The 17,916-nt window shown below is 55.8% G+C and overlaps 1 protein-coding gene across 1 annotated transcript in view; it reads right to left on the bottom strand.

Moving 5' to 3' along the window:
• Positions 1 to 17,916, bottom strand: part of PTPRF (protein tyrosine phosphatase, receptor type, F) — an 86,146-nt gene that overhangs the window by 47,879 nt on the left and 20,351 nt on the right. The window contains exon 6 of the mRNA XM_012001792.1: positions 6,024 to 6,212. Coding sequence (XP_011857182.1) covers positions 6,024 to 6,212 — 189 coding nt within the window. The remainder of the gene's footprint in view (positions 1 to 6,023; positions 6,213 to 17,916) is intronic.

The raw sequence follows: 17,916 nt of genomic DNA, 5'->3' as shown, positions 1-17,916 counted from the left end.
AAAAGACCTTAAATACATGGAGAAATTGAGGCCTGAGTTAGGCCGACGCGGACGATGTGTGAGCAAGCACCAGGCAGAGCCAGGCTCAGTGTGGGTGAAGCTGTGTCCCAGGTCACTGGCTCTGCTCTGGGGACGAGGAGGGGCTGGGGGTGACGAGAATCAGGGAGGTGAGTCAGGACTCCTGCAGACCACACTGGCTGGGGCCAATGGAGGGGGAAGGTGAAGAAAAGAGGTAGCAACCCCACCCCACAGGGCCACCCAAATCCCACCGGTGGGTAAGATTCCAAAACAAAGCACTTACCAAAACAAAGCCTGGTGTTAAGGCAGACAGGACAGAGGCTAAAGGGAGGGCTTGTCATGGGCTACTAGCACACTGGGCCTCCCATAACACGCAGCCCAGCCCAGCGGAAAGGGCAGCAGGACTCAGCAAACTCACAGCCCAGAGGGGGAGTCCATAGAAAGCCCACTCAACCCCGCTAAAAACTGGGGGACTACTGAACTTCCCCCCTTTGGCCTGGCTGGCGAGAGGCAGAGATCAGTGCCCAACCCTTGCCTGTCTGGCACCTCATAACCCTGAGGGTTGGCAACCCAGAGGGCCAGGCGCTCACCCTCCATATCCAGGCCTATTAGGAAATCTGAGCAGGTTTCATCCCCAACAGGTACCTTCTCTGAGGCTCAAGCCCCCTGCGCAACCACTGCCTCCCCCAGAGGAGTGAGGAGCCCATAGATGGGCCCAGGTCCAGCTGTATCTACCCTGCTCTGCTGCTCGCTTCCTGCCCACATCTGGGGATTGGGAAGTGTGCAGAAAAACCAACGCCAATCCCTGTTTCAGGGGACTTGACAACAGCACCTAGAGGAATTATTCATCTATAAGTTCAAATGAGAAAACAGAGGCCGAGAGACATTCAGGGAACTACCCAAAGCCCAAGGTCACACCAGCTTCTAAGTCAAGCAGAAGGACTTGACAAGGTCCATCTAACTCACAGCCTGCCCACAGGATGAGGCTGCCAGTCCTGCAGATGCAGAAGCAGGGGAGTGGGCAAAGGCTGGGACCTGGGAGTGAGGGTTATGTGGGAAGAATCCACACAGTGATTCTCTCTTCCCAAGAGACCCTTTTGGGAGGTCCACAAGGTCAAAACTGTTTTCATAATACTAAGAAATTATTTGCTTTATGCACTTTCTCTCATGAACATAGAGCTTTTCAGAGGCTAATGACATGTGCCATCACAATTGACCTAACGCACAAGTGGCTACGAAATCCAGCTGCCTTCTACTAAGCCCCAAATCAAAGAGATTCGTAATAAGGGTAAAACAATGTTGTCCCTCTCGGTAAATTTTTTTGTTTTAAAAAATATAATTATTTTCCCTTAAAAATGTTATTTATGCTAATATATCATGGGGTTTTATTATTTTAAAATGGATTAATAAATATTTTTAAATAATCTCAATCTTAATACCTAATATGGTAAACATCAATAGAAATAACCCACACAACAGCTGGGTACGGAGGCTCACCCCTGTAATCCCAGCACTTTGGGAGGCCGAGGCGGGCGGATCACCTAAGGTCGGGAGTTCAAGACCAGCCTGATCAAAGTGGAGAAACCCCGTCTCTACTAAAACTACAAAATTACCCAGTTGTGGTGACTCATGCCTGTAATCCCAGCTACTCAGGAGGCTGAGGCAGGAGAATCGCTTGAATCTGGGAGGCAGAGGTTGCGGGGAGTCGAGATTGCACCACTGCCTGGGCAATAAGAGCACAACTCCATCTCAAAAAAAAGAAGAAAAAAAAAAACCCCACACAAACAAGAGCTCTTTGAAGTTCTCTGATATTTACAAGCAGAGGTCCTGAGACCAAAAAGTTGACAATGCTGATCTCCTGTCATCCAAGCCAGGGCTTGGTGGGGGGTGGGAGCAGTGGATGTGGTCCAGGACTGGCACCCCTCACTCCTGGCCTCAGCTCTTCCAGAACCTAACCTGTTCTGAAAGAACCTAACAGTAATTTCCCCACCAAACAGAGAATCTGCCTTTTCCATTTCACAAGACGGGTGTGAGGGACTGAAGGGGCCCAGGAGTCAGCATCCCTAGGGGTGTACTCGTGCCCGAGTGGTGCCAGGGAACTCTGGGCCAAAGGGAAATTGTGAGCATGCACTGGCAGTGTGCCCTCCTGGCAGGCCCCGCAGATGGTGAAGCAGAGTGGGGAGGGGACAGGTTCTTCCAGCCAGAGCTGGGGCCAGCCAGCAGGGTGAGGGGCTGCAAGCCCCGTGTCCCACCCGCGAGCCTCCTCTGCAGCCAGAGGCTGCATCTCTTCTTAAGACCCTCAGGTTTTGCCTCAGGGTGCTGGGGGTGGGGAAGAGACTGCTCTCTGGATGAGCACATGGACTCAGTGAGTTAGGCTGTCCTCTATGACAAAGGATGGCAGCTCGTATGTTCAGGCCACAGCAGGAGTGCGGGAATCCCCTCAAGCCCTGTCCAGGCTCGGCACAGCCTGCAGGCCAACAGCTCCTCTCAGGACCCAGCAGAGGCTCCAAGCCCCTGCTCACAACTCCATTTCCACTCTATAAGTTTGCTCCTGTTCCTCCTGGGCCTACCCCAGTCTCAAGTTCCAATTCTCCAGGAGGCGGTTTTGGCAGCATGTCATGTCACTACAGAGAAGAAAAGGCCTGCTGAGCAGAGCTCACATCTAGGCAGTGCATGCTGTCAGCTACCTCCTGCCCAGCTCCTGCTTGGGGGAGAGGGGGTCATGCCCTGGTTAGATGTGCTGTGGCTCAGGTCACAGATGGTGGAAGACTTCTGGGTACTGGTCAGTGGGGGCCTGGGGTCTGGAGAATCTGGGAATGTGCAGCACTGAAGCCCCAGCAGGGTCCAGTTGCTCCTCAGGGCCCCAGGTTTGCTATTGTGATAATAGGTCCTGGGGTGATCTCACAGGGGAGCTCCTAGGACGAGTCTTGATGCGTGACCCCAAGTGACTCCCTTAAATCAGCTGTGAAGTGGGCACGGTAATCACAGTCTGTCCTACTTCACAGAGCTGCAAGAGAATCAGCTGCAACAAAAGGGGGGAAAGCTCTGTTGTAAACTGTCGGTGATGCGTAAACCGTGAAGGTCCCTGTAAACAGCTGAGTGCTCACGGGCCTGAGTCCACTCCATGAAGGGTTGTCCCTGAAAAATGTGCACGGAATAGCCTCAGCACCCTTCTAAATGGTAATGGGATAAGGCCAGTAGCAACTGAGGCCAACGATCCCAGGCCAGGTCAGGCAGGGAGGGGAGAGAGCCCAGTTATTACTGCAAAGGTGGGATGGTAGAGGCCCCTTAGGTGCCTTCTGGCTCCATCCCAGGAGCTGGACCCTAGGCCCATGACCCTGAGGTCACAACTTCCAGGTGGCAGAAAAAGAAACAAGGAAGTCTTCCTTGGACCTGGGAAAGCAGGAGGAGGAGTGAACATTAGAGCAGATATTAGCCTACAGGGACAAGTGCCAAAGGTCAAGTTCATGAAATCATTCACTTGACGAGGGCTCAGAGAAGACCTGTCCTACAGCTGAGCTCACCAAGTGTGATCAGACCCAGGTCCTCCCTGCAAGGCCTAGCTGAGCAGAACTGGAGCCAGATGGTGACAATGTAAAGCAAGGTGAGGTCTGAGGAAGCAGCCAGAGGCTGGGCAGGGTGGAGGCTTTCAAGTGGAGCAGCCGGAAGGTGGGCAGAGGGCCGGAGGTGGGCAAGGACCAAGGACAGGTCAGCACAGCTCTGTGTTAGGACGGTCAAGGGCATAGAAAGGAGAAAGAGCTCCATGAAGCCCTTACCAGAGGCCAGCCCACCAACTCAAGTTTTGACTGCTATTGACTCACTCACTGCTTACTGTAACTCCTTTTCAAACATGAGAAAACTAACACACGAAAAAGTTAAACGACCAACGCCAGAGAGCTGGTAAGTGGTGTAGCCAGGACCTGATGAGACACGGGCAGGTGAAGACCAAGAAGGGCCCTCCAAGCCTTGTTCGGGAGCGTCACTTGACCAGGTAGGCAAGGAGACACCACTGAGGTGGTGAGAGCACAGGAAGGATATGAGCAGCAAACCTGACCTGCAGGACGATGGATTCTCGGGAGGGCCTGGAGGCAGGGAAAGCAGCGTCTGGTGCCTAGGATAGGACTGACGCAGTAGGAGGGGAGAAGGGGGCCAATTTGAGAGCCACAAGGGTGATACATTTGAGAGCTCTCAAATCAAACCAACTTGAGACCCATGTTCCTTAGATTGGGGGGTGCCACTTACGGAAAGAGGGTATGGCTGTCTGGCAGGAAGGTCACACTCATCACTGGTCATCACTGGTCAGGGAGACCAGAAGGCAGGTTGATTTTTGGATCCAGAACTCAGGTAAGAGGTTTGGGCTGGAAAGACTGAAGCTAGAGTTGCAGGTGAGGAGATGGCAGTTGGAGCTTTAGGAGGGGTGAGCTCTTCCAGGGCAAGGCTGTGTCCATGGGGCAAGGGCAGGGCTCCTAGGCTCCTTGGTGGAAGGGAAGATGCTGCTGCAGGGAAGGGGTGCTAGGAAGAGGGAAGTCGCAAGAGACAGAGTCCTGGAAGGCTAGGGAAAATGGGAGTGTGGTTGGGAAGGAGGGAGAAATGTTAGCTGCTGCCAAGAGGACAAGGAGGATGGGGTCTGAGTGGCATCCAGTGGAGTGACAGGCAAGGAAGGGGTGGCCCAGGGCCGGGCACCCCAAGCACTATATAAATGCTAGATGAACCAACGTGTGAGAGAGCCTTCCCAGAGCTGCTGCCAGACAAGTCCATGTGGTTCCGTGGAGGGGCCCAGGCCTGCAGGGAGGAGTGTCTGGTTGCTTGGGGAGCCTGCCTGGGGGAACTGTGAGAAAACGCAGAGGAGCCGAACCGTGCCGGCCGCTGTGCTGCGCTGGGCAGCGGCCACAAACACGGCCGGCCGTTTGCTGCCTTGATTATGGCTGTTTTAATTAACTGCGCTACAGCTGCCTCCATCTTGTTGAGTTTTAATTAAATTAAATGAGCTAACACTTCGTGGGCTGTCTCAGGCGGCCGTGGCTGGGGCCAGAATCTTGCCCTGCTGGGAAGCTTGTCTCTCCCTCCTCCTGCAGGTCACCAAGGGGCTGTGAGCCTGGTGGGAATTGATGGGGAGGGGCTGGTATCCCAGGGAGTGGGAGGGCACCTCTGAAGCCTGCAGGCCCCTAAAAGGGGCAAGAGTCATGTCCTCCTTTTCAGCATTGACATCACAGCTGACAGGCAGCAGGGGCTCTGGCCGGCACTGGCCATCCTGCCCGAGGCCCACCATCCCATAGCTAGCAGGAGAGCTTCTGAAGCAAAGACTATTGGTCCAGGCTGTGCTGGCAGCAGATGCAGAATGCAGCCAAGCTGATTCTGAGCCTCTTTTCCCGCCTGCTCTGTTCCCACAAAAACTGAATCAATTATCCTGGCGGGAGCCTCACAGGCAGATCGATCAATGGGGCGACACCTCCTTCCTGCACGATGGCATCCTTGCTCCCAGGGCTCTGAGCTGGCTCAACAGAGACATCCAGAGGAGACAGGTGGCTCTGGTAGTCGAGGGACAACAGCAAGTCCCCTTAGTTACAGGCCCCTGAGGTCCAGCCTTTTGAGGCCTGATGAATCAGGCACCTTTGGCCTCTTTTCCCAGCTAAGCCCTGCCATCTGGGGAAGCAAAGAGAAGCATCATCCAGGCCCTGTCTCAGGCCAGGCTACAGGGGAGGAGGAGGGTGAACATCCATAGAGCACCCGTGAAAAGTCCACCACATTGGCACGTCACATGTGCTGCGAGGGGCAGAACTGGCCCAAGGTCTGGAGTCTGACAATCCAAGAAGGTAAAGGCACAGCCAACCATGAGCTCTCTTCCCTGGGCCAGGCACACTTGCAGTAAGACCCAGCCCACCCCACTAGGTCCCCTCCGCTCAGCCCTGGAGGCGCCCAGGCCCAAGGGCGTAGGCTGTGCTGGGATCTGGCAAGAGGCCTGTTCTGAGGTTTGAATGGTCACTTGACCCCTGCCCTCTGCTCACCTGAACGCAGCTGCTTGATGCGGCCGTTGCTCGTGGCAGGGTCTACAGGAAGAAAGTCCTTGAACCAAGAAATCTCAGGGTCTGGATTTCCACCTGCGGCGCATAGCATGGTGGCTGTTCGTGCCTTCTCCACCACCTTCAGCTGGGGCCCCATGTCGATGGAAGGGAACCCAGGGGGCAGCTGTTCCTCTGCAGATGAAGAGCAATGTGTGTATTAGGGCTGGCTCTGCCTGCCCCCTATAACCCCTCTGGGGGTAACTTCCCCAACTCCAGGTTGGCCAGGGACCTCAAGACTCCCCTCCCCCATCCTTGACTTCTAAGCAAGAAGTGTACCCTGATTTGAGGAACCAGGGCCATAAGTCTCTTTGGCAGGGCAGAGGCTGCAGTGGGGCCCATCCCTGCCCTGTCAGGGAGTTTCCAGGTCTGAGACGAAACGCCTCAGACTGAAGGCGTCAGCACTTATCTCTCCAGGCCCTGAGAAGAACGAGAATCGATGCTCTGCTGGTCACAGCAGAAAGCACTGTATGGATGCTGGGCTGCAGGGGGTGGGGGCTAGTGGGGAGCTCATGCAGCATCCAACAGCCACAGCTCAGCCTGAAGTCCTCTGTGCTGTCCAGCCCCCTCCATGTGATAGAGCTGAAGCTCCTCCATCCGGCCTTCAGCTCTATCACATGGCAGGGCCCCAGGTCACTGCCTGGTCTCTAGCCCTGACCCTGGGCACCCAGCCCTACCAATGATCCCCTTCTAACTCTGATCCTGACCTTGACCTATTCTCTACTGCAGCCTTGACCTTGAGCTTTCTCCCTCACTCAGTCCTGACCCTGGGAGTCACAGTCAGGGCTGCGGACCATGCCTGAGCATGTGGAGGCACAGGAGATAAAAAAGCTCTAAAGACACCAAAAGTTGGTGGGGGTGGGGAAAACTCCCTCCTGGCTGCCTTCTCCCAGCTTGCTAGGGGTTGACGGCACACAGAGGAGTCACTGGCACGGAGTAAGAGGAACAGATGTCAGCAGCAAACCCACTCCCACTGCACATGGGCTCCCATATCAGCCCCGAGGGGCTGTAGGACAAGGCTATCCACTCTCCAGCCCTTGGAAGCATAAGTCCAGGACAGGCTCAGGACTAGTATAGACCAAATGGGACTCCCACCTTCACCACAAACTAGCTTTAGGGCCTGATATGTTACTCATTCTGTGTCTGCTTTCATCTGTACACGGGGTTCAAGTGCCCACCTCGTGTAAGGCCATTGTGAGGTCTGTATCTGATCGTGCATGCAAGGTGTTGCAGAGCATCTGATGCGGAATTCACTCCCAGTGAATATTAGCTGGTATAACTAGTAAGGGCTGAGCCACTGGGGCAGACAGGTACTGAGACTAGAGTCAGGAGCTCCCTTTTCCATCCTAGGCTGGTGAGAGGCCCTTCCCACTAGGACCAAACCACCAAGCGTTTTCAAGGCCTCAGCAGAGCATCTCTCCTATTGTGGATGCCAGGCACACCCAATGTGGGGCAAGGGGAATGTGTGTCCTTTGTCTGTCTCCTGGGGAAGGGGGGGGAGCTGGGCTCATGGTGGGGGAGACCAGCACCACTCTGTACCTCCCTTCCACAAGACCAGCACAAGATGGGTGTGTGGGAACACATGCCAAGGGAAGTCAGGCTTCTATGCCAGAGTAAAGGCACATGGCACCCTCAGACGTGAAGGTAAAGGCTGGCAGAAACCAGCTTGCCCTAGAGCCTCTTGGAGACCCAGGGGGAGCGACTGGGGGGTGGGTAGAAGAGGGAGTTGGAGGAGCCCCAACAGGCAGGAGCAAGATACCTATATATCTGCTGCCAGACCCCAGGGGACGCTCCCCAAGGCTCTAGCTGCCAGGGGCATCCCAAAGGGACTGTGGCCCATGAGGAGCAGAGGTCTCAGGCTAGGGAGCAGCAGGATTCCCAGCACGGCCTTACCACCCCACCCTTTCCTGGGACCTGGCTGCACGTTTCCCCATCTGCAGCCCTAGAAGTTCTGGATATAAACCCAGTATCTCCTTGGCTGTAAATATGGTCCCACAGTGCCCTTTCAGCTTTGATTTTTAAAAGTAAAATGTTCAACAGTGGCAAGAGAAGGGAAGGAGGACAGAAATGAAGAGGACTGAGATGCACTAGGCAAGGGATCAACCTCCTTTGGCCCATCTGCGACTTGCTTCCATAGGAAGGCCAGAGGGGGACCAGAGGTGCAGGGTTCACCTCCCCAACACCTGGGGACACTCACGGCTGCTAGGGCCATCCTAGGTGCCCTCCAGAGCACCAGTCTAGTTCTTCCAAGACCTCATTCCTACCTGCCCAGTTCATGGGGAGGACATGGCCACGGCCTGCCAGAGTCAGGGCCCAGGAGTCAGGTGGCCTTCATCTCCACCCGCAGACAGGGAAGGGAAGGGAAGTACAAATGTGTGCAGCCTCGTGTCTTGGAATCTACTCTGAATTCTTTACACGGGGAAGGTCTTTGGGATTTATGCCAAATTAAGGACAATTAATTTTCCTCCCTCAATTATCACGCCCTCAGTGGCTCTGTCCTTGGCTCAGATCATCCCTCAGGCACTGCCTCCAGAGCCTAAAACCAGAATGTGTGGAGAGCTGTCCATAAAACAGCAGGACCCAAAAGCCAGTCCCCTGTGCCAACTAGGTTTCTAGGCATCATGCAGAAAGCTGCCACTTTGCCACCTGGGAAGGGAATTGGGTCTTACAGGAGGGCTCCAGCCCCTCAGGAGCGACTCACTGCTGCCTCTTTCTTCTCTCCCATCCAGGTGCATCTGGACATTCAATTCACCCAAGTACAGCAGCCCTTTCCTGATGCCCACCATGCACCTGGCCTGGCTGAGCCACTGGGCATCCTGGTGTAAACTGACCTACCAGCCAGACTGGCACACTTACCACCTTCCCCCACAGGCACCCGCAGGAGCTGGGTCTACTGCAGCCTCAACGCTCAGGTTGAGGACCTGGGCAACTCCTCAGCTGATGTCACATGATCACTCCAAACCCATCAACAACTGGGAACACTGAGACCCAATTATGAGGGACAGTAAGATCTATGGAGCATTTACTAGGTTCCAGGTACTACGTTAAAATGCTTTACAAAATGACTTAAATCTTTACCAAACCCTTATGAGGTACATGGGCAACCAGGGGCTTAGAGAGATCTAGACATCTAAACACCTGCCCAAGGTCACATAGCTAAATCGGAGGTGGGGCTGGGAGGAGACCGGGTGGTAGGCTCCCAGCTCCAGCGCTCTAGGCATGAACACCCTGCGAGTGAGGGGCCCGGCAGGCCTCCCCCACACCACGCCTCGGCCGGCGGGGCTCAGGCTCCACTGCAGAGCCCCGCACAGCGCCACGGCGTTTGTGTTTATCGCAAAGCGAACCCCAGGGTCCCCCACATGTGGACACTCGCAGGCACGCACCCACGTTCCAACCCCGGAATGCACCAGTCACGCCGAGTCCCCTCAAATCGCATCCTGTTGGCGCCGAGCGGAGGAAGGGCCCCTCCCGGCTCCAGACCAGCCGGTAGCCATGGCGACGGCGGAGCGGCGGGTGCCTCGGCTGAAGGGCTGCGTGTGCCCGAGTCCGTGCAGGCGCGCGCGTCCGCTGTCCGCCCCGGCACCGCCCTTCCCGCCCCCGCCTGGGTGGAGCCTCCGCGCCCCTTCCCAGGCCCCGGCTCCCCAGCTCCAGGGAATCCTCCCACTAGGCTTTCCCGCTTCACCGACGCGGCCCTTCCCTCCACCCGCAACCGGGTACCCCGCACAGTGCGGGGAGGCGCCATCTGCCTCCGCAGCCTCAGCGCCGGGGGCGTCCGCACTACGCATCTCAGGCCATCGCCTGATAAGAGGGTCCTCTGGATGGAAGGAGAAGCCCATGGGGACTTTAGGGGCCTTCAGAGGTACCCAGGAGCCCGACTCCCCATACCATTTGCTGGTGATACCTGCATGCATAGGCAGCATGCACACACATTCCCTAGGGTCTCCGTGGCTCGCGCAGATCTGTGTGCAAGGTGGGGAGTGTGCACGTGTGTGTGAATGCCTCCTGCACCTAACAGAGCTGGCCTTTAGCCACTGCAGCAATGAGACCTGTCCCCTTCTGTGAAGAGGTTTGGTTGTCCCATGGGGAGAAGACGATGACAAGCCCTTGCGGGGGGAGGGTCGGGGGTCGATGGTGGGAATCTAAGGTTCAGAAGTGGGTGAGAGCTTGGCTAACCTCCCACAGCAGTGTTGGAGCTGATCGGTTTGACTCCACAGCTCACTTGCTATCTTGGTGGCTTCCTGGAGGAGGGAGATTCAAGAACAGGAAACACGTGAGCATGGGAGGCAGAAAGCTTTCCAGGGAGGAGGGGAAAACTGCCTTTGTAAAGGCTGTTGGGGGGAGGGTGGTGAGATGACAGTACCAAGGCGAGTCTAGTGGGAGCTGGGGCATGTGTTGGGGTCCTGACAGATGAGCCTAAGATGGGGGTGGAGGCTGCTGAGGCCCCCTACAAAGTACACACAGGTCTCTTTGTCCAGCTCAGCCTTGGACGCCTGAGGGGGAGTCTCTGGGCCAGAGGGAGGGGCTGCACCAGGGAAGCTGACAGATGGAGACGCCTTGCAGGGTCCCGGGGCAGGCAGCACCGTCTGTCAGTATGACCTTCTCACCCGTGTTTACCCAGCTTCGTGGCGTCTCCGTGCAAACGCAGGCACACACCCGCACACACAGACACAGGCTCCCTGGGGTGGCACCGTCTGTGAGCCTGACCGCCTCCCCTAAGCTTGAGTGTTGGGCCTGGCCTCACTCTGCCTCTCAACACACAGACACCGTAGAAACATGCACAGCCAGGAACCCACAGAAATATACATGGAGAAACAGACAGGTGTAAAAATAGAAACCTACATGTGCATGTGGAGGGACACCTGCAGTGACAAGCACCTGTGGAAACAGACACATGCAAGCAGATCCAGAGGCAGTGCACACAGAGACACGCAAACACACATGTGGAGACATGCAGAGCCAGACGCACCTATGCCAAGACACGTGCGCCTGGAGACACATGCAGGGACGAGACACATGAAGGAACCTCATAGGTGGCAGGAGTGCTGGCTCCCCCTGCCCTCCAGCCTCTTCACAGAAGCCAAGGCCACCTCCAGCAGCTCCATCCTCAGCAAGGCCAGGGCCAGACGCCCCCTAAAAGTCGAAGGCTGCCAGATCTGCATGCTCCCACACCCAGAGAGCCCAGCCCCACCCCCAGGCTTCCAGGCAGTAAGCGGGGCCTGGGGAGCCTTGGGCCCATCTCCCTTCGCAGCTTTGAGTCTCGATTTTCAGCTGTTTTTCCAAGAGCAAACTCCCACCTCTTCCAGCACTCAGATTTCATCAAACTTGGCATCTTAAAAGCCTGTTTTGTTTTTCAATCTGAGCTGTTTGGGGCCTGTTGGCAGGCGCGGCCTCCCCCTCCCAGTCCTATCCCCCCTTCCTCGGGTTTCCCTGGCACCCCACATCACCCTACTCAACCTGGTTGAGGCCTCCCCACCACATGAACCCAGGGGCCATCCCCTGCGCATACACCCAACCCACACTGCAGTTCCAGACTCTGGTCCACACTGAACTCTCCTTCAGTGGCTCCCCAACCTCAGTCCTACTGCAGGGAGACTCTTGTCATCCATTCATTCCCTAGGTTCAGGCCCTGCTTCCAATTACTGTAGACACTGATAGCCTCCCTTTCACTTCTCAGCCCTGTGGCCCGGCTGCACCCTGCTGTCTCCCAACACCAAGGCCAACAATGGCTCCACCGAACTAACTGCTAAGGACACATGCTGGGCCTCTCAGCAGCACCCGGCCCTGCTGACCACTCCTCCTTCACACACTTTTTTCTCTTGATCTTCTTGGCCTCACACACTCCTGGTTTCCCTCCAGTCTCTCAGGAACCTCCTCCCAACACGAAGATTCAGTTCCTGGGGCTCCTTCTGTCCTGGCTCTGGCTCCCTGAGATTTGCTATTTCTCAGCCTGTAAGATTTCAATTCCAGATGTCCCCTGGAGTGCCAGGCAAATGTGTATGAGGCCTCTTTGACACCTCCCCTGGATGCCTGCGCATACCTGGCTCAACAGATTTCTAACTGGACTCACCAACTTGCCTCCTCAAACCTGGTCCTCCTCCAGTACATGAATCTTAGAAATGGCACCCCCACCTACCCAGCCCCAGAGCCAGGAACCTGGAGCCTTGCACCTCCCCAATCCTATAGGTAGCCAGGCAGGCCTCTACTCTTTAATCTTCATTTTTTTTTTTTTTTTGAGATGGAGTCTCGCTCGGTCGCCTAGGCTGGAGTGTAGCGGTGCCATCTCATCTCACTGCAACCTCTGCCTCCCAGGTTCAAGCAATTCTTATGCCTCAGCCTCCAGAGTAGCTGGGATTACAGGCTCCCGCCACCACACCAAGCTAATTTTTACAGTTTTAATAGAGATGGGGTTTCACCATGTTGGCCAGGCTGGTCTTGAACTCCTGACCTCAAGTGATCTGCCCACCCTGGCCATCCAAAGTGCTGGGATTATAGGCATGAGCCACCGTGCCCAACCTCTTTCTAACCTTCTAGTGATCTGTTCCCCTATCTTCCCCTACCCATACCCAGATTTGCGCCAATGCCATCTCTCACCTGGACTGCAACAACCTGTCATTGGTTTCCTTCCAGCCCCAACTATGCACCCACACAGACCTTTCTGAAGCTTAAGTTTAATCATGTCATTCCTCTGATTAAAATTTGGCCAGGAGCGGTGCCTCATGCCTGTAATCCCAGCACTCTGGGAGGCCAAGACGCGCGAATCACTTGAGGTCAGGAGTTCAAGACCAGCCTGGCCAACATGTTTCGCGAAACCCCATCTCTACTAAGAATACAAAAAATTAGCCGGGCGTGGTGGCGCATGCCTGTAATCCCAAGCTATTTGGGAGGCTGACACATGAGAATCACTTGAACCCCGGAGGCGGAGGTTGCAGTGAGCCGAGATCACGCCACTGCACTCCAGCCTGGGTGACAGAGCGAGACTCCATCTCAAAAAAAAAAGTCCTCTCAGGGCCAGGCATGGTGGCTCACGCCTATAATCCCAGCACTTTGGGAGGCTGAGGTGGGTGGATCACAAGGTCAGGAGATCAAGACCATCCTGGCTAACATGGTGAAACCCCATCCCTACTAAAAATAACAAAAAATTAGCCAGGTGTGGTGGCGCATGCCGGTAGTTCCAGGTGCTCGGAAGGCTGAGGCAGAAGAATCGTCTGAACCTGGGAGGCAGAGGTTGCAGTGAGCTGAGATTGTGCCACTGCACTCCAGAGTCTGGGCGACAGAGTGAGACACCGTCTTAAAAAAAAAAAAAAAGTCTTCTCTCCCCAGCAAGCAAACCAGTGGGAGGGAGCACCTTACCAAGGATGGAGAACGTGCACGCACAGGGCATTTGGGCATTTAAACCTCCATCTTGGTGAGCCTCTTCCCAGAGCCACTGGCTCCACTGTGGTCATGAGACTAGGGAACACGCACAGTAGGCCTTGCAAGTACCCATGACTACAGGGACAGGGGGTCAGGCTGGGCACACGGGAAGTGCCCAGTGTCCACGGCTAACAGAAGAGGCAGGGGTACCACCTGCTAAACAGGAGCATCCATTCAGAAGGGAGTCCACTTGGGCACTTGAAGGCAGATCACAGCTAATAAAAACAGGAGAGTCCAGGTACCAAGAAACCCAGGGTCTGACCTTTAAGGCCCTCCCGGCAGTGCCTACTTACTTAATACCTCTCCCATCCCCATGCCTGGGGCCTAGAACCTCCAGGAAATGGTTGTAGAACCTCATGTCTGCATGGATCTGAAATCTACTGTGGTCATGGGGGTGGAAGGACGGGTCACAGAGGACCACAGCAGCTGGACCAGGGGTATATAGGTCATGCCTCAGTTGTTAAGGGAGGGGTAGAAGCTGGCTTGGGTTCCAGGTTCTGGGGCCATTTCTATATCCTCTGTGCTGCAAATCAGGTAGGTGACAGGCCCAGCTTCTGCCAAAGCAGACTGTTACCCCAGACACACATGCAGACAATAGAAAGGGATCACATCTTGCCACTTGGGAAGCCATCTTGTGCCTGCAATAGCCCTTTACCCAAACTCCTCAGCCATCAAAGTCAGGCCTGGGCCAAGTCATTCCACCATGGGTGGGAGGAATATACAGGTTTGGAGCAGGGCAGGAGGTGGAGCAGAGAAAGATGACTCCTTGAGGAAACACACATGCACCCATCTTGCAAATGGAAGCTCCCTCGCCAGCTCTGCTCCAGTTCCAGCCCAGCCCAGGATACCTCAGGACAGGGTCAAACGTCTATCATTGGCCCTCTGTCTCTAGAGCTGTTTCCAAAAGGACTGTGCTGGGGAGTGGTCAGAGGGTATTTCAAGAGGTCCTTCATCATCCTCCGAGCCCCAGAGCCAGCCAGGGTCAGAGCTCCTGCAGAACCCAGAGATCCAAGCTCAGCACAGCACTGATTTGCCCCCACCCTGGTCACTACTTCATGTGCCTGATAGCCCTTCCCCAGAGCCTGCTCCAAGGTTGGCAACACCAGGCACTCCATCCAGACACCTGGATTCCCTGGCCCGCATGGCACAGGTGGTATTGTCCTGGCCAGTGGGCACTGAGGCTGGGTGGGAACAGACAGAAGGGATTATGGGCTTGGTGGGGTAGGAGAGGGAGAGGAAAGTGTCCCAAGACCTCCTGCAGGCAGGCCTGGGCGGGATCCCTATCTGGTGCACCCCACCTCCTCGCCTGGCTACAGAGGAGATGCTGAGGGACCACCGCAGGTGCTGAGAACAGCTAAGCCAGACCATTCTGGCCACATCCAACTCTGTCCAGCTTCCTGGCTGACCAACAGCTCCAAACAGGGATCCTGCGGGGTCCCAGAGACAATGAGCCCAGACACAGCATCTCTGACCTCCTGCCAGTGCCAGACTGACCCCACCACACTTCAGTTCAGGCTGCCTGCTGCCCATTCCTGCTGCTGCCCACACAGCTTGTAAGGCACACACCACCTGCTGTTCACTCCCACCCCCCACACACTGCCTGAGGCACACCTACACACACAGCCTGCTGCACGTCACATGGCACACACACTGCTATCCACATGGCACACACACTGCCTGCTGCACACCACCTGCTGTACACACCACACGCATGCACATTGTCTGACATCCACACACATACACTATGTGCTGCATGTACAAGCACACAGTCTGCTGCACACCACCTGCTGTACACACCAAACACATGCACAAGCATTGACATCCATACACATACACTATGCACTGCATGTACAAGCACACAGTCTGCTGCACACCACCTGCTGTACACACCAAACACATGCACAAGCATTGACATCCATACACATACACTATGCACTGCATGTACAAGCACACAGTCTGCTGCACACCACCTGCTGTACACACCACACACCACCTGCTGTACACACCACACACCACCTGCTGTACACACCACACACATGGCCTGCTGCACAAATATACTGCCTGTTGTGCATGTACACACACACAGCCTGCTGCACACACATACGCTGCCTGAGGTATACACACATAGCCTGCTGCACACCACCTGCTGTACACACCACACAGCCTGCTGCACGCACACACACTCACTGCCCACTGCATACCATCTACTGTGCACACACACACACACACACAGAGCCTGCTGCACACCACCTGATGTACATACCATGCACACTGCTTGCTGTACACTCCTGCAAACTACCCGCTGCGCACACACACACACAGCCTGCTACACACCACCTGCTAGACACACACACATAAACATACCGCCTGCTGCACACCACCTGCTGCACACCCCACAAACTACTCGCTGCACATAAACACACACACACACACCACACACTGCCTGATAAAGATACTGCCTGCTGCACACCACCTGCTGTACACACACACACAGAGCCTGATACATATACACAGCCTGCTGCACACCACCTGCTGTGCACCAAACTACTCGCTGCATGCTGCACATAAACACACACCATACACTGCCTGATACACACACACTGCCTGCTGCACACCACCTGCTGTACACACACACACACACAGCCTGCTACACAAACACAGCTTACTGCACACCTGTTGCACACCCTTGCTGCACATAAACACGCATACACTGCCTGATATAAACACAGGTAGCCTGCAGCACAGCACACTGCACGCATATATTGCCTGATACACACAAACACACACACTGCCTACTGCCTCCACCACCTGATGCATACCCCTTGTATATACATAGCCCATAAGGTACTCACTACGTGCTTACATACCACACCCACGCACTGCCTGATGCACACAAACACTGTGTGCTGCACACACTGCCCATAAAGCATGCAGTACCTCCTGCACACACTGCCCCTTCCCCACTCCCTGAAGCTCACGTGTGCACTGACTACTGCACACCCCGTTCTGTGCACACAGCTTGCAAGGCAGCACCCCTGCTGTATACACTGCACCACACACTTCACACACATACTGCCTTAAACATGGAACACAGAGCACCCACACCACACAAAGAGTGCACGTTATCTGCCCTATCAATGACCCCAAGACAAATAATGCTACCTGTACTCAGACCCCAAGACAAACTAGCTACCTTGGAGCTAGGCCCCCCCAGGACAAGTCCAAAACAGCTCATCTCTCCTCCACAGTCTCTTTCTTCTCCCTGCCTCCTTGTCCCTCCCAGAACCTACCCAAAATCATCAGTGCCCTCCCCACACCACTAAATGTCTGGCGGCCTCCTGGGCTTTCCCAGCCAGTCCTTCCAGGCCTGAAACCCGCGGCCCCAGGTGAATCCATGACTTACAGACTGAGCTCCAAGACCTTCACTGCCCCCCATCCTCCTGGGGGGAAAGGCCAGGAATCCAGGCCTGCCTCCCTCCCCTCCCCCAGGGCTCCCCCTCCCTGGTGAGGGAAAATGTCAGATTCCCTGTCTCAGTGGCGGCAGCGGGCGGGCGGGTTGGAGGGGGAGTGATTCAGCCGCCGCCTCAAGAGTGTGGAGCGAGAAGAGCTTTTCCTGCCATTACCCGGCGAGGGAGAGGCTGGCGCGCTAATGGCTTCAATTACCACTCAGACAGGAACGCTGGGCGGCGGGCCCCACGCTCATCACAGCCAGGACGGGCTCACCCCGGCCAGCTTGTGCTGGGCACCTCCACCTCATATGCAGCCCTGGCAGAGGTGTCGAGGGGAGGCCACACTGGGAATGACAATCCTGCTCAGAAGCGGGGTGCAAAAGGCATGGCTATGGGGAATGAGTGGGGGCACTCCCATGGGCTGTGGTGGGAGTGGCCCTAGCCAGAGCAGTTGGGCCTGGTGTGACATGAGGCAAAGGCAGAGGCCACAGAACAGACTGCAGGCCTGGACTCCTTTTTGGGGGCACACTGATCTTCACCTGAGCCATTTCACCCTGGACAGCCCTCAGCCACTCTCCAAGGAGCCCAGCTCACAGGCAGAGCTGTATGCAACTCAGGAAGGGGGCTGGACTCTTACTTCTCAGATCCCAACCAGCTCCGTCCCCTCCCTAGGCCTCCTCGGACCCTGTGGTGGTCTCCCAAGAATGGCCCTGGCTCCTGCCGGCCCCATCCCAGTCTAGCCATCCTTTCACCCAGTTCCTGCAGGCACCCAGCTTGGGGAGGGGTGGGGTGAGGCGGGGCGGGGGGCGGGTGTTCACCCTCTGGCTCTCCCCCAGCACACCTTTCTGTCAAGCCCAATGCTGGTCAAGGTTACACAGACCAACAGGATAAGTCAGCATTTTGTCTTCCTGATGCTGTGTTTCAGAAGCAGGAGGGGCTCACTCAGGCCCACAGCTCCACACCCTTCCCCGGAACAT

The sequence above is a fragment of the Mandrillus leucophaeus genome, unplaced genomic scaffold (assembly GCF_000951045.1).
Source record: "Mandrillus leucophaeus isolate KB7577 unplaced genomic scaffold, Mleu.le_1.0 Scaffold67, whole genome shotgun sequence".
Classification (NCBI taxonomy): Eukaryota; Metazoa; Chordata; class Mammalia; order Primates; family Cercopithecidae; genus Mandrillus; species Mandrillus leucophaeus.
This window is presented reverse-complemented; position numbering and strand designations above follow the sequence as displayed.